The sequence below is a fragment of the Aquarana catesbeiana genome, linkage group LG01 (genome assembly GCF_042186555.1).
Source record: "Aquarana catesbeiana isolate 2022-GZ linkage group LG01, ASM4218655v1, whole genome shotgun sequence".
Classification (NCBI taxonomy): Eukaryota; Metazoa; Chordata; class Amphibia; order Anura; family Ranidae; genus Aquarana; species Aquarana catesbeiana.
In genome coordinates, this window is record NC_133324.1 from 926,218,399 (window position 1) to 926,234,658 (window position 16,260).

At 43.3% G+C, this 16,260-nt stretch overlaps 1 protein-coding gene across 1 annotated transcript; it reads right to left on the reverse strand.

Moving 5' to 3' along the window:
- Positions 1-364: 364 nt before the first annotated feature.
- Positions 365-11,860, reverse strand: LOC141128061 (tripartite motif-containing 13-like). Its single transcript, XM_073615126.1, has 3 exons — positions 10,826-11,860; positions 716-783; positions 365-415 (listed from the first exon to the last, which is right to left on the reverse strand). Exons 1-3 carry the CDS (start codon positions 11,796-11,798, stop codon positions 365-367), a joined length of 1,092 nt encoding a protein of 363 aa, XP_073471227.1. The 5' UTR covers positions 11,799-11,860.
- Positions 11,861-16,260: the final 4,400 nt, after the last annotated feature.

The following is a 16,260-nucleotide window of genomic DNA, read 5'->3' on the forward strand; positions in this document are numbered from 1 at the left end:
CTGAGCAGTCTTCTCACCAGCCGGGGACGGTAAAGAAGGGGGAAAGCTTCAGCAGGTGCCAAGCTAGGGACCCAGCAGGATAGTGGGGATGACGCTTGAGGAGCATCAAGTGCCAAGCCAGGGACCTAGCAGGAAAGCGGGGGTGACGCTTGAGGAGTATGCAGCGTGCTAGCCGTGGAAGAGTTCAGGAGATTCAATGGCAATCAGATCTGGAAGTCTAGTGAGAGACTGGGAGCTCAGTGATTGAAAGTCTACAGTGAGAGACTGTAGTGTAAGAAGAACTATTCTGTGTTGCCAAAAGTTAAGTACAACTACCGTTAGTGACTGTTCCAAGATCTGTTGCCATAGGAGACAGCGGTCCTATCTATACAGAAGTGGTATCCAGCTGGAGGCCCTCCCCTGTATAGATGTCTACCTATAGAAGTCTCGGAGTCTGCAAATTAACATTGCATCTACTTAAGGGTGTCCTGGCCCTAACCCTCTCTCCCGCAGTTCTGTTAAGAGACAGTAAATCTCTTTTGCATTTAAAAAGTGTTTGACGCCCATCACTCCATCTTGCATTACACCCACCATGCCTTGTAACCCACTCTACAAAGACGGATGTCAGCTCTCCCTAACTCTGGAGGTCACCAATAGGCCGGGACCTTGCTACATTTGTAAAAAAGTTCTTTGAGCCAATTTTAAAACTTAGAATAGCTCTCGCTGCCATACTCACTTTTTTTTTCCAGTGATGTCCTTTGTGGTAACTCAGTTCGGCCACTAGATGTTGTCTTCCAGGTGTCACTGAATTTGGAAAATTGAGGAAATACTGTGAGTGCAGGGCGCCATGGCTCTGCCCCTGAGTGTCTGCCTTATAATATTACACTGGTCAAAAAGCAAACATTATGGAACATTTAGTACCATCTGGCTCACTCAGTTTAGCAGAGAGTACTGATCTAAATTATACACTCACCGGCCACTTTATTAGGTACACCTTGCTAGTACCGGGTTGGACCCACTTTTGCCTTCAGAACTTCCTTCATTCTTCGTGGCATAGCTTTAACAAGCTTTAGCTTTTTTCAACCAGACCTTGTAACTGTTTGCCGAAGTGTGCCACCATTAGCACTATTTTGGCGCATGCTGCAACCATTTCCTAGGCTTTGGCACAACTCGCTATGTGCCCCAGTTTTAGCCCTACCCCCTGTATTGCCCCCTCATTTACAAAAGTCCCCAGGTATGTAGATGGTAGATAGGTGGGTGAATGGATGGATACATTTTCTTTCAGCTTTGTATTTAGCTGTTTGGTTGGAGTTTTGCTTAAAGGAAATTTTCTAAGAATACAGGTCCTGAGTGATTGTGAAATTTGTACTTTTGTATGTAACTCACATTATTACTTGCTTGGCGTGTCACATTTGATTATATCTCATAGAGGATTTTTTTTTGCTCCCTGCCGTGGTTGTCACACCATGTGTATAGCATTTGTTCTGAAAACTGATAATATTAGTTACAAGATATGCCACCTAGAGAGACTCCTTAGTGAATCATTCTGGGTCTGAGCCACACATAGATAAGAGAAGATGTATAGCACAATCTCTTCTATACTCCAGAATTTCCATCACTGGAGCAGGTAGACATTTAGAGCCCCTTTAGATTTCTCCACTGTGCTCTGGTACAGTACCGCACTTTCGAAGATGTGTGGTATTTTGTGGGTTAAAGTGATTGGAAATGTACGTTTTTTTAAAAAAAATAACAGGTTATACGTACATGCTCAGTGCAATAAATTGCACAGAGTATCTCGAACCTCCTCTTTCGGGTCCCCCGCTGGTGCTCCTGGCTCCTCCTCTCCGGCAAGTGCCCCCATAGGAAGCTTTTATGTAAGCTCACCCCCAAGTCTCGCTGACTGCGTCTTTAGTTACAGATAGCAGGACTTGACCCAACCCCCCCGCTCCCTCTTCACTGGCTTTGATTGACAGCATTGAGACCAAGGACATGCAGTGAGGTGAGTGGCTGGTGAGGGACTGGCTAGTATCAGAGCCAGATACACGGAGGTTATGTACGCCGCGAATGTTAGAGCGAGAGCAATAATTCTAGCACTAGATCTGCTCTGTAACTCTAAAACATGTAATCTGTAAAAATGTTTACAGCGTCGCCTATGGTGATTTTTATGTACCGAAGTTTGGCGCCATTCCACATGTGTTCACAATTTTAAAGGGTGACATGTTAGGTATCTATTTACTTGGCGTAACATCATCTTTCACATTATAAAAAAAAAATAGGGCTAACTTTAGTGTTTTTTTTTTTTTATATTCATAAAACCGGTTTTCCCCCCAAAAAACGCGTTTGAAAAATTGCTGCGCAAATACTGTGTAACATAAAAAGTTGCAATGACCACCATTTTATTCCCTAGGGTTTCTGCTATATATATATATATATATATATATATATGTGTGTATATAGATGTGTGTGTGTGTGTGTGTGTGTGTGTGTATGTATGTATATATAGCACTACCCCAAAGAAGCTGCAATTTGTGTGTTCTATCGCAGCCCATAGGAATAGAAACAGTCCATATTGTCGTTTTCTCTTGCTTTTATTGGTATAACATGAACTGGGATAGAAGAAGGGTTTTCTGAGATGCTCTTTTGCTGCTTTATAGTCTTTCCTTTGCCTTCTCATGCAAAGACATAGAACAAATGCGATCTATGAAAAGTCACTCCGAATAACTTTTCTTTGGGAAGACAGGAGTAGTCTGGTCCTTGAGAACAATGAAAACGAACAGCAATAACTCTGCATATAGACTTGGGTAGATTTACTAGAGAATACATAGGCTGTTGTATAAAGAGTTACTCTGAATAAACTCTTCAGCCGTAGACCTTTTTAGAACAATCTGTATCTCTGCTTGTGCTTGGAGCTCTACCACCGCCTTTTGACCACTACTTCCCATCTGTACAGTACTTCCAAGTTGAACTAAGGAAGAGATTACTCTGAATAATTCCTCCCGCCTGTCTGATTGGAATCCCAGGGTATTGTTGAATCCAAAGTCACAGGCCATCACCACCTGTCTCACTGACTTGCGTACCAACATCCCTCAGCCTCTGGTAGTACCCTTCCCCTGGGCTTTCACTGACTTGATCAACAGTCCATGTGCCACTCATAAACGATCGATCACCCAGTTGTCCTCCGCTTAGTTGCTACTTCTTCCGAAATGGTTTCTCCATCCCTTCTCTCCAGTCTGGCACGCTCCCTTCCCCACAGGGGCATCCAGTAACACCAGCGACTACATGCTGTGCGTTGTCACTAACTTCTCTCCTCCGTGTGGCCTGGTCTTCCCCCTCCTTCCCTGTAGGGGGGGGGGGGCTCCGCTTGGCTTCCCGCAGGGAGCTTTCTCTCTGCTCTCCCTCTCCGCGACTCTCTAGTAGAATGTGACCCCAGCTTTATATGAGAGTCCCGCCTCCTGCCAAACAAATTAATGATTGGCCAGAACTAACACATGAGCTGCCTGTCACTCAGATCCCAAGTCCAACCTCTCTTCCAGAACCATTTCCAGTGAAAGCAAGAGGAGGCATCTCTGGGTCCAAGCACAGGTGACCACACCCTGCACTACACTGACACTCCCAGTTCTCAAAACAAACAACCAGGCCTGAAATCCCAATACAAGCCTGCCTAAATTTACCTGAAACCGTACTATCATTTAAACTCAGAAAGCTCACCTACTTCAAAGTAGGTGACTGATATATATATATATGTTTGGGGGTTCTGAGCAATTTTCTAGCAAAGGAAAAAAGATAATTTTTACAATTTTTGCTGTGCAGGGACTGCAAGAGACAGATACCAATTTAAAACTAGGCAATTTTACCAAATATATAATGATGTGTTAATGATTAATGACTACGCAGCTTCTTTTTTTCTATGTTTCTCTCTGAAGTTCAGCTTTAAAGACTTTCTTATATTTACTTTCTATATTTACGGTGTAGCCCAGTGGCGCCTGGTGGCTGGGGTCACCCGCACCCACTAACCCCCCTCACCCCATCAATGGCGCGGGCAGCGATTCCCGAGGGGCGGTGGGTTCCCCTCCTCGGCTTCACGGCAGCTGTGCGTCTTCTCCCTCCTCCTCCTAGGCCAATGGGCTCGCTTCTCCTTTTGGCCAGTCGGAAAATGGGGCTTCCTGATTGACCGGGAGGAGAATCAGTGTGCTAGTAGTGAAAATTCAATGCTCTGCAACCCGAGCCCACCCTTTTTTAAAGCCTATTAGAGCCTCTGGCTTCAATCACGTGCTTCAAAATAAATAAATAAATAAAAACATTGGAATCCATGCATCTGGCGCCCCGCATGTAGATTAGGAGGCCAGGCACATAGATAGGGGGCGGCGCCCGTGAGCCCCGTATGGACGGGCCGCCACTGGTGTAGCATGAAATATGGTCCCATTCCCCAACCCCCCCACCCTCAAATGTGTAATATACCCTTGAACACATTAGTGGCCATATCCAACCAAAAAAAGAGAAGCTGCCATATTAAAATGTAGACATTTTCAAATATTACTTGTCGTTTTATGTATTGGAAGAAGTGGTAACAGGGATGTGAATTCCATCGAGGTTGCAAAGAACCGTTTTCATTATTCCTTGCCACATATTCTTCCAGTGAATGGAGCTCTTTTTCTTGCCAGCTTTGTGATGGATGAACCGGCAATATAATGTACAGTTTATGAGAAGATGTTCCGAAGGACAATTTCTGTTGGAAGTCTTATAAATTGAGGTGCTGAACTCAATTGGAAAGAATCCTGTGACATTTTCACAATTGATACGGTAGTACAAACTCCATTTAAAGAGCAAGTAAAAGCCACTTTAAGGGAGACATCTGCTGGGTGTTCTAGGGAGACGATAAAGGCAAGAAAGCCACTGGGATAACCATCATGCTCTCATTTCTTAAAGTGGAACTTCACTCTCCCAATCAACATTGATTATTTTTAATCCTTATGCTGCTAGCATTAGTAAATAGATAGGAAAGTATATCATATTTACTTGTTTTAAACTTTTTTTTTTTTACATTTATTCAGTTACTTCCTGGTTTCTTGCCTAGGCAAATTATGTCATACATCCCAGGAGTCTTCAGGAGGAGAGGGGGAGGGGTTTCCCAGCTAGGCACACTCTCCTGCATGCATGCTTGAGCTAACACAAAACAGGAAATTGCCCTGGGACTTTAAATGAGGTGAATGCTTTTAGCCAACAATTGACAGAGTAAATGCAGTCTCAAAATGTATTAAAATAGTCATGCATACATTAACATGAATCATAGCTAAGCCACTGAAATGATACATACAGTAGAAAATGTCATTACACGTATCAAGGTATAAAATGTAAATTGCAGAGTACACATGCATAAAAAGTATCCCAACGCGTTTCGCAAGACCATGCTCGCTTCATCAGGGGTCGATGCGTGTGTAGTACATCAAAGGCTGGATCAGACTACCAATTGCTTGATACCCAGAGGCGGCAGTAATGAGCGTCCGGCTCATTTTCCGGCTTGGAAAACCAACCCAACAGAGCACAAACGGGGGGCAGACCAGACCGGGATGAGGGAATGTGTCACCAAAGATCTCCAAGTATCCATTAAACTGCTGCATGTGAGTGAAACAGGAAACAGGAAGTGAAAAAAAAAAAGCTAAGGGCAGATGGATTCCAGGAAGTAAATGCTACATGAATCTTTTGCCCTTACTCAAGATGGGCACGACCAGAAACACTAGGGCAGGGTTATGCAATTAGCGGACCTACAGCTGTTGCAGTACTACAAGTCCCATGAGGCATAGCAAGAACCTGACAGCCACAAGCATGACACCCAGAGGCAGAGGCATGATGGGACTTTTAGGGGGTTGTTTTTCAAAGAGATTTCTGAACAAAATAAAGCATGGAGACATGGATAGATGGGGGAATTTGCTTTGAATATTAAAAGTGAATTAAATTGTGTTTTTGGTTTGTGGTGCTCAAATGCAGTGAAAATCTGCTTTAATCACCTCCCGCCCGGTTTTAGACAAATGGCGGTGGCGGGGTGGTTCTCTTGTTTTGGGACGAGGTCATATGACGTCGTCACAATCTTGGCGCGCTTGTGTGCCCACAGGGCTGAACAGTGCGACAATCAGAGGGGTGCTGTGTCTTTGGGACATGGCGCATCCCCAATCTCAGTAAAGAGCCAATGACGCTGCCCTTTACACACGTGATTAGCTACGTCCAATCACATGTTAACAAGGAAATCCCGGTTATCGGCTTTCCTCTCCTCACACTGACAGGAGAGCCGATCAGCGGGCATTTCCTCTCAGGGGAGACCCGCACAGATAACAGTGCCCTGATTATCAGTGCAGCGCCAACAGTGCCCATCAGTGATGCCAATCAGTGTTGCTCATCAGTGCCGCGTATCTGAGCCACCTATCAGTGCCACCTATCAGTGCCACCTATCAGTGCTCATCAGTGCTGCATGTCAGTGCCACCTATCAGTGCCCATCGGTGCTGCATATTAGTGGCTCCTCATCAGTGCCACCTCATTAGTGCCCTTCATCTCATCAGTGACCTTCAGTGCAGCTTATCAGTGCAGCTTCATCAGTGCCCAACTGCCCATCAGTGCAGCCTCATTAGTGCCCATGAGTGCAGCTTCATCAGTGCAGCTTTATCAGTGCAGGAGGAAAATGACTTATTTACATTTTTTAACGGAAACTGAGAAAAAACTTCTTTTTTTTCTGGCCTTTTTAGTGGTGATTAAATACCACCAAAAGAATATGATAAAAATGTAATATGGGTACAGCGTTGCATGACCGCGCAATTGTCATTCAAAGTGTGACAGCACTGAAAGCTGAAAATTGGCCTGGGCAGGAAGGGGGTGAAAGTGCCCAGTATTGAAGCGGTTAATGTAAAAGACAGTTTGCATGTACAGTATCACTGTGATGAGTTTAACACCATCCACCATAGACATGGACTACTATAGTATGTAGATTTTGAAAAGCAACACGTGATTTGCCTATACAGGGCAAAGCAACGCAATTGTGTGAATATAAAACCAAAAACTTTTTTTTAGCTTTGGATAGCGTGAGTGAGAAAAAAGCATGTAAGCTTGTTTAATGACTTTTTTTCTCTGTTTATTGAATGAATAAACTTTGAAGTGCCAGCAACTCTTGGATCTGCCTTTTTAGATTTGTATTGTCAACTTTGCCTCTATTGGAAGTGACAGAAATTGATGGCGAATCAATCCAACAGATAAAAACACATTAGTAGAAAACCAAAGAGAGGTTAAAACTTCCAATGATTTTTTTAAATTGTTTGCATTTTACTGTCCTGCTGTAAAGAAGGTCGGATTCTTGTCAGTAGGTGCAAAATATAGCATGTGCCAAACGTAGCGTGCACAGTCAGCACTGGTGTTGGCATCCAGGGGGCTATAGAAACAAAAGCACCACAGAAGAAAGCTGCTGAGTGGTCTTCAGCTTGTCCTTGTTTACCTGAGACTTGATCTACTAATTCTACCTCGCTGTGTACTATATGACCAGGCTTGCTTTCTGGATTCTGCTACTGCCTCACATCCTGTTAGCTTGGCTGTTACTGACCTTGGCTTATTTCTGGGACTCTGTCTTTGCCTTTTGATCTGCTATCACGTTGTTCTTGTGCCTGGTTTCTGCTCAGTGACCCTCATCTACCAGTTATACACATCTGCAACACAGATCCATTTGTGGGCATTTTGAAACACCTGTTGACTATAATTTGCTCAGCAATCACAGACTTTTTCTCTTGAGTCTACCAAAATGGGCTTCATCATTTCTCCGCTTCAGAAAGAACCACAGTCCTGGGCCCACTGCCAGTTACAGCAGAATTGTCTAGTTCTGGGAACCATTACATCCTTTATTCAAAGCCACGGCCTAGCTCTATAATGATCCCCAGTAGACTTCTACTGCACAATCCACTTTGCATGCATTTCGACAAGACTGTTAACTGAAGATTACATTCCAGGGTAATATTATTTTCACCTAGGACTACCTGAGACGCTTAAAGACAAACTATCCAGGATGGAAACTCCTAATTCTCTCAAGAACCTCATTCACCTTGCTACCCTGTTTCCCTGAAAATAAGACCTAGCGTGATTGTTAGTGATGGCTGCAATATAAGCCCTACCCCCCAAATAAGCCCTAGTTAAAGTCCTTGTAGGTCTTATTTTCAGGGTAGGGCTTATTTTCGGGGAAACAGGGTAGGGCTTATTTGGGGGGTAGGGTTTATATTGCAGCCATCCCGACAATCACTCTAGGTCGTATTTTCAGGGAAACAGGGTATTCAGCTTGATCGTAGACTTAGAGAAAGGTGAGTAGAACGGTCCAGCAATCCCACTTGGATGCTGCCATAAGTATTATCAGGTCCTGTTCCACTAGCTCCAACTTCCGTGCTATCACATTCCACCGTCGAGCCTGTGTAGCTGAGACTGATACATTCTCCCCTCTCCACTGAGGAAAGGTTTTGACGATGACAGAATAACCTGTGCCTCTACCATGTGTAAGCAAGTTGAATACTGCTTAAGTGAGTTACAGTATCTGCAAGAGAGGGTTTGGGCAACCGCATCGCTGGATCGTGGGACAGGTGTGTATGTTTATTAAAAGTACACTTTTTGTAGCTGCTGGCTTTTAATAAAAACCAAAATGACTGGAACTCCGCTTTAAGAAAATTATCAGCTGTCTAATGCCCCTTCCACAGGGGGCCGGTTGCGTTGGAGTCTGTTGATCCCCGCTGAGCAGGCAGATGGCTGGTCCGTGTCCACTCCGCTTATGCAGAGCGGACACAGCCCACTCTCCTCTATTGGTGATCGGATGTAAACAGACCACCTGTTCTTTTACACCCGACTGCATTCTAATCCGCTCTCTGCCAGACGGATGGGAAACGGATCCCCAGCAATGTATTTTTAGTGGATAGGATCGGATGTCGGCAGGTGTCAATGAACATGTCTGTTGAAACCCACCACTCTATAGAGGAGACTGAAGGGTGTGATCGGTCCGCCCATGTGGAAAAGGCCTAAGGGAACCTAAATTGTGAAAGTCAAAAAAATGTGAATTACAAAAAGTAACAATTCAATTTCTGGGACTGATTGTTTCAACCACTTGTATTTCAATAGACCTCCAGAAGGTCAATTCCATCCTTGAATGGCAGCCTGCGCTAATATATGTTGTAGATGCTTCTACTCTGAACTGGGGAACATGGCAAGGCTGGCAGACACTTAGGGATTGACTTATAGACATCTATTAGATTGTAAGCTCCCAGGAGCAGGGCCCTCCTAACCCTCTTGTATTGAATTGTATTGTCACTGTATTGCCTTCCTTTATATTTTAAAGCGCTGTGCAAACTGTTGCAGCTATATAAATCCTGTATAATAATAATAATCAATATGGAGCTTTGCACAGGTGTCACAAAGAAGACCCTTCCCCTAGCTGGCTCCTCCTTCCCCTCACAATACACAGGGATCCATCAATGCAGGTGAAGACCCCTCACTAGACAGCGCTCCAGCCAACAGTCTAGTTCTCTATTATCAATAAATCTGATAAATCAATAAAAATAAATTAATAGCTCCACACAGAAAAACACTCACCGCTGACTGGTAGCAACTCACAATTATTATAATATTTTATTTCTATAATAATTATTATTATTATATCAGATATCCATCCCCGCCCCCATACATAATAACTAGTAGGTACAATAATAGCACAGGCTGTAATGATAGTGACATTTGTTAGCCAATCACAGTGGGTGGGTGAGGGGGGGGGTAGAGTAATTATAGATAAACATATGTGATTAAAGTTGCAGTACAATAAGCTGATAAAAGTCTATATATAATGCAAACAGTGTAGTGACCGAAATCTCTGATGTCACCATTGATTAGGCAAGTTTTTCATATCTCATCCCCCCTTATATCTTTATCCAACGTCCCCAGACACCTAACACAGCTGTCATGATAGTGACATGTATCAGCCAATCACAGTGGGGGGGTAGAGTAATTACAGATAAACATATGTAATTAAAGTTGTAGTACAGTAAGAACATCAAAGTCTATATATAATGCAAACAGTGGAGTGGCCAAAATCGCAGATGTCACCATTGATTAGGCAAATTTATTCATATCTCATCCCCCCAAATATCTTGATCCAACCTCCCCAGACACCTAACACAGCATGGAGGGGCTCAGTGAAGGTGGTGGTGAAAGTATGAAGGTGTAGGATTGGGTCACACAGATCATAAAAGGAGATCCGCCCAGCCTCATAATCCACATCTATCCTGACTCTATCACTGGAGACATTGCCAAGTAATAGGATCTCTTTCTTATTATGAATCACTGAAACCTGATTATTCCACCTCTCCAAACACCAGGATGACTTATTATGTCCAATCGCTGACTGAGGCCGTCTCCTCTCTATACTAGGGTAACACATCCCGGCCGTCCAGTGCCCTGACCCCCCAACATCCACTTCCCAATAGTAGTGCCCCGAGGAGAAACTCTGACTGCTTAACACTTGAGGATAATCCCGAAACCTCACTTGTGTTTCTGGGCGATTTTGGATTTCATTTGTAAAGGATGCAGTTTTCCTGTCATCTGATATGTGTAGATTAAAACTAGCTGTACACACATTGAGTAATATATCTTTAACCATTGGCTTCAATGGTTGCTGTACAGTCCCAATATTCGGCCCACCATCATGGTGGAGTAAGTGTTGTAAAGTGGGGAAGGGTTGAGGGTGTTGGCTGGATGGTTGAGCAATGATGTTGTCCCTTGTGCTAGAAGGTGGATGTATGTCTTTACATTTCTGTTCATTTACACCAGACATTATATTAGATATACCTGTGTGCAATGTGTGTGAGATCCCAGCTAAATCCAGATCCCCTCCATCCTGGAGGAGTTTATCATATCTTTCTCTGTCCTCTTTGTCTTCATCTTCAGTAGCACACAAGAAACCCACGTCTGATTCATGTGAGGCAATCAGTGGATCTGTCATGTTACATAGCTCTTCAGCTTGTCTTATCTTACTGGACAGCTCGTCCTTCTTTATTTCCAACTGCTGAATTAGATTGGAAAGTGAAAGCAAGACCCGCTCTGCCTGCCCAGAGATCTCACTCAGGACTCTCTTCTCAAGGTCTTCCAGCCTTCTCTGGAGGTCTCTGAACAGGGCAGTGACTCTCTCGGTTTCACCAGCTGCTTTTCCTTGTAATTTCCTACTGCGCTCCCGCAGGCTATGGACGCTCTTCTCAGTCTCACCTCTCTTTTTCATCAGTCTCTGAAGAACACTTTTCAATTTCTTTTTCATCTCAGAAGCCTCATCCAGGGTCTTTTCCTGGTGTCCCAATTGTTCTCCATCCAGCCTGCAGTAAGGCTCCAGGATTGTCTCCTGAACGGAGCATTTCCTGTTCTCCAGGAAAGTGGTGGGGTCACATAAGATGTGTTCTGGTGACTTGCTGTGGACTTTCAGGTGATTGTCACACAGAGTAGCGTCACAATGCAGACAGGATTTCACGGCAGGTACATCAGCATGAATACAGTAAGTACAGAATATCCCGGTCTCTTCTCCATCTGAAGGAATAGAAAGGAGATTGTCAGCGATGTTGCACAGTTTCATGTTCCTCTGAACAGCAGGACGTTTTTTGAACTTTTGTCTGCACTCGGGACAAGAATAACTCCCAGACTGCCTCTGTGTATCCAGCACACGGTCAATACAGATCCGGCAGAAGTTGTGTCCACATTTCAGGATTACAGGATCTGTATAAATGCTCAGACAGATGGAACATTCCAGCTCCTTCCTTAGATCAGCACACGCCATCACTGAGAGCAAAATAGAGGAAATGAAGGCAAAAGCCTTGACACTCGTTAAAAAGTGTGACCAGTTTTGTAAATGCAGGGTGAGGTCTAGACTGAGCCTTGTATTCATTGAATTCCTTACATGCTTGGATGGAGATAATACATCAAAGGATGTCACATAAAGTTATGGTGGCTGTAAACCCTGTGAGATTGGGGTGATTAAACTTAAGCAATAGGTGCTTTTACAATGAGTTGCGCCACTCCCAACCTGTATTTTTAGGGCATGCCAGCCCACTTTTTTTTAACCACTTGCTGACCGTATACTGCATACGGCAAAGTGGCTCACCTGGGCAGGATCACATACAGTCAGGTCCATAAATATTGGGACATCGACACAATTCTAATCTTTTTGGCTCTATACACCATCATAATGAATTTGAAATGAAATGATCAAGATGTGCTTTAACTGCAGACTTTCAGCTTTAATTTGAGGGTATTTACATCCAAATCAGGTGAACGGTGTAGGAATTACAACAGTTTGTATATGTGCCGCCCACTTTTTAAGGGACCAAAAGTAATGGGACAGATTAACAATCATCCATCAAACTTTCACTTTTTAATACTTGGTTGCAAATCCTTTGCAGTCAATTACAGCCTGAAGTCTGGAACGCATAGACATCACCAGATGCTGGGTTTCATCTCTGGTGATGCTCTGCCAGGCCTCTACTGTAACCGTCTTCAGTTCCTGCTTGTTCTTGGGGCATTTTTCCTTCAGTTTTGTCTTCAGCAAGTGAAATGCAGGCTCAATCAGATTCAGGTCAGGTGATTGACTTGGCCATTGCATAACATTCCACTTCTTTCCCTTAAAAAACTCGTTGGTTGCTTTCGCAGTATGCTTCAGGTCATTGTCTATCTGCACTGTGAAGCGCCGTCCAATGAGTTCTGAAGCATTTTGCTGAATATGAGCAGATAATATTGCCCGAAACACTTCAGAATTCGTCCTGCTGCTTTTGTCAGCAGTCACATCATCAATAAATACAAGAGAGCCATACATGCCCACGCCATGACACTATCACCACCATGCTTCACTGATGAGGTGGTATGCTTTGGATCGTGAGCAGTTCCTTTCCTTCTCCATACTCTTCTCTTCCCATCACTCTTGTACAAGTTGATCTTGGTCTAATCTGTCCATAGGATGTTGTTCCAGAACTGTGAAGGCTTTTTTAGATGTTGTTTAGCAAACTCTAATCTGGCCTTCCTGTTTTTAAGGCTCACCAATGGTTTACATCTTGTGGTGAACCCTCTGTATTTACTCTGGTGAAGTCTTCTCTTGATTGTTGACTTTGATACACATACACCTACCTCCTGGAGAGTGTTCTTGGTCTGGCCAACTGTTGTGAAGGGTGTTTTCTTCACCAGGGAAAGAATTCTTCAGTCATCCACCACAGTTGTTTTCCATGGTTTTCCGGGTCTTTTAGTGTTGCTGAGCTTACGGGTGCGTTCTTTATTTTTAAGGATATTCCAAACAGTTGATTTGGCCACACCTAATGTTTTTGCTATCTCTCTGATGGGTTTGTTTTGTTTTTTCAGCCTAATGATGGCTTGCTTCACTGATAGTGACAGCTCTTTGGATCTCATATTGAGAGTTGACAGCAACAGATTCCAAATGCAAATAGCACATTTGAAATTAACTCTGGACCTTTTAAATGCTCCCTGTAAATGGGATAATGAGGGAATAACACACACCTGGCCATGGAACAGCTGAGCAGCCAATTGTCCCATTACTTGTGGTCCCTTAAAAAGTGGGAGGCACATATACAAGCCATTGTAACTTCTACACCATTCATCTGATTTGGATGTAAATACCCTCAATTCAAATCTGAAAGTCTGCAGTTAAAGTGCATCTTCTTTGTTTCATTTCAAATCCATTGTGGTGGTGGATAGAGCCAAAAAGATTAGAATTGTGCCAATGTCCCAATATTTATGGACCTGACTCTACCTGTACGTGATCCTGCACTTCTGGGTCTGGGGCATGCACGCGCACCACCCCATTCCCATAAATGCAACCACTTACATAGACAAAGAAAGTGCGATTCGAATGTTACAACTTTCTTTGTCTATGTAAGTGGTTGCATTTATGGGAATCCTAAGCTTAGAGGTGCCTGGCTGTCTGATGTGCTGCATCACACATTCCATGCGCACATTACCCCTGCTATCACCGTCACCACCATGATATATATCTTTCCCCCCCACCCCTCCCCCCCACCCTTCCCCCTCTGGCTTTTCCCCTTTCCCATCCTCTTTGAGACACTTGCCACACTTGTGCACTTGTGTTCCCCACACACTGTGGTGTGCCTACATATATGTATACATATGGTTTCTATGGTGTTACGCCAGGGCCCGCCTCTTGACCGCCCATTCACGTGGGAGTGGCTCTTGGGTCAGCCTGGTCTGTGCTCCTTAGATGAGCACACTATTTATGTAGCTATAAGAGATGGACACTGCTAGGCTCTGAGGAAGAAGGTGCTACCTTCGAAACGCGTCAGCCAGCAGCTGCGCATCTTGTCCGTAGGTCTGGAGACTGCTATCGGTGTATCCATTATCACCATCAATAGACCATTATGCGCGATTATTATCTACCCTTGTGAGTAGTATTTTTACGTTTCCTTCTTTTAATAAACTTTTTTAAAGATAATGCACAAGGCCGGTGCGCCCTCTCTTTTCTGTTTTTTGTCTGCATGTTAGGATTTCCCTATCCTTGAGGGCAGCAAGGCTGAAAGCTACCATCAATCGAAAACTTTGAACTGTCAGGCCACACATTTATGCGCAAGAGTTTTTGTTTTGTTTTGTTGTACTGTATTAGTGTCACTGGTCCCCAAAAAGTGTCAGTTAGTGTCCGATTTGTCCACCGCAATGTCGCAGTCCCGCTATAAGTCACTGATTGCCGCCATTACTAGTAATAATAAATAAATAAAAAATCTGTAAATCTATCCCATAGTTTGTAGATGCTATAACTTTTGCGCAAACCAATCAATATACACTTATTGGGACTTTTTTTTTTACCAAAAATATGTAGCAGAATACATATTGCCCGAAATTTATGAAGAAATTAGAAGATTTTTTACATTTTTTTTTTATTGGATATCTTTTATAGCAGAAAGTAAAAAATATTGTTTTTTTTGTTTATAGCGCAAAAAATAAAAACTGCAGAGGTGATCAAATACCACCAAAAGAAAGCTCTATTTGTGGAGAAAAAAAGGACATACATTTTATTTGGGTAGAGCGTAGCACGATCGCGCAATTGTCAGTTAAATTAACGCAGTGCCGTATTGCAAAAAATGGCCTGGTCATGAAGGGGGGGGGGTAAACCTTCTAGCGCTAAAGTGGTTAAAGGCAAGTCAAAATTCATACAGATAGGTCTTCCCACGCAGGGGGTTCTCACTTCTCTCCATCACTGCAAAAACATAACATTCATTCTCCTCGCTCTCTTGTGGTAGCTTTACCTCTGCAGGGTCTCCCTGACCATCAAACACATCCCAGTGCTGTACCTTATCCTTCTACATAAGTTGTACCTGTTTATGTGTTGTCTTCTCTTCTCTACATTCGTTCAATGTGCTGAATTTATCAGCTTGTCCAAGGGTTCAGAAAAAAGGGGGCAGAGAGCTGAAGTAACACTCTGCAGAGCTCAGTAAGGGGAGCTCTGAGAGCTAATTGGAGAGAAGAGACACCCCCCCCCCTCAAGACAGCACACAGGAACAGAGCTGAGATCCCTCCCCGTCACCTTTTTTCTTTTGGTGTCAAGAAAACTTTTCAGAAGTGATTCGTGCTTATAGCAGGGCAACACAGCTTTTAATTGAGACACGCTTTAGAGGGCTTTGCTTTGTTCATAGTTCATGTCTGAGGTTTACAGCCACTTTAAATTTACTTGCAGATTTAGATACTCTAACAAATTGAAGACAAATACCAGCTCACACTTTATAAGCAGTAACAGCAAACTGTTTTTTTTTCCTTTTAGGATAAAGGTTTTACATAAATAAATAAAATCTGATTATTGTAAGCACCCCTGCCAACAGTAAATGGTTTGTCTCAACTCTGTAAACTGATACATCTGAAAGAGAGCATGTTCTTTTGAAATACAACAGACTTACTGGCTGGACCACCAGATGAAAATAGAAGAAAGAAAGCCTAAAAAAAAAACAAAAAAAAAACGAATGCAGCCATTCCATCCAGGAATTGATAAGCTGCAATATACAGTTGTACTCAAAAGTTTGCATACCCTGACAGAAATAGTGAAATTTTGACATTGAAATTGAAAATATGACTGATCATGCCAACAAAAAAATGTTTGTTTATCCACTTAAGGACCGGAAGGATTTGCCCCTAATGACCGCGCCATTTTTTGTGATACGGCACTGCGTCACTTTAACTGACAATTGCGTGGCCGTGCGACGCTGTACCCAAACAAAATTGACGTTCTTTTTTTC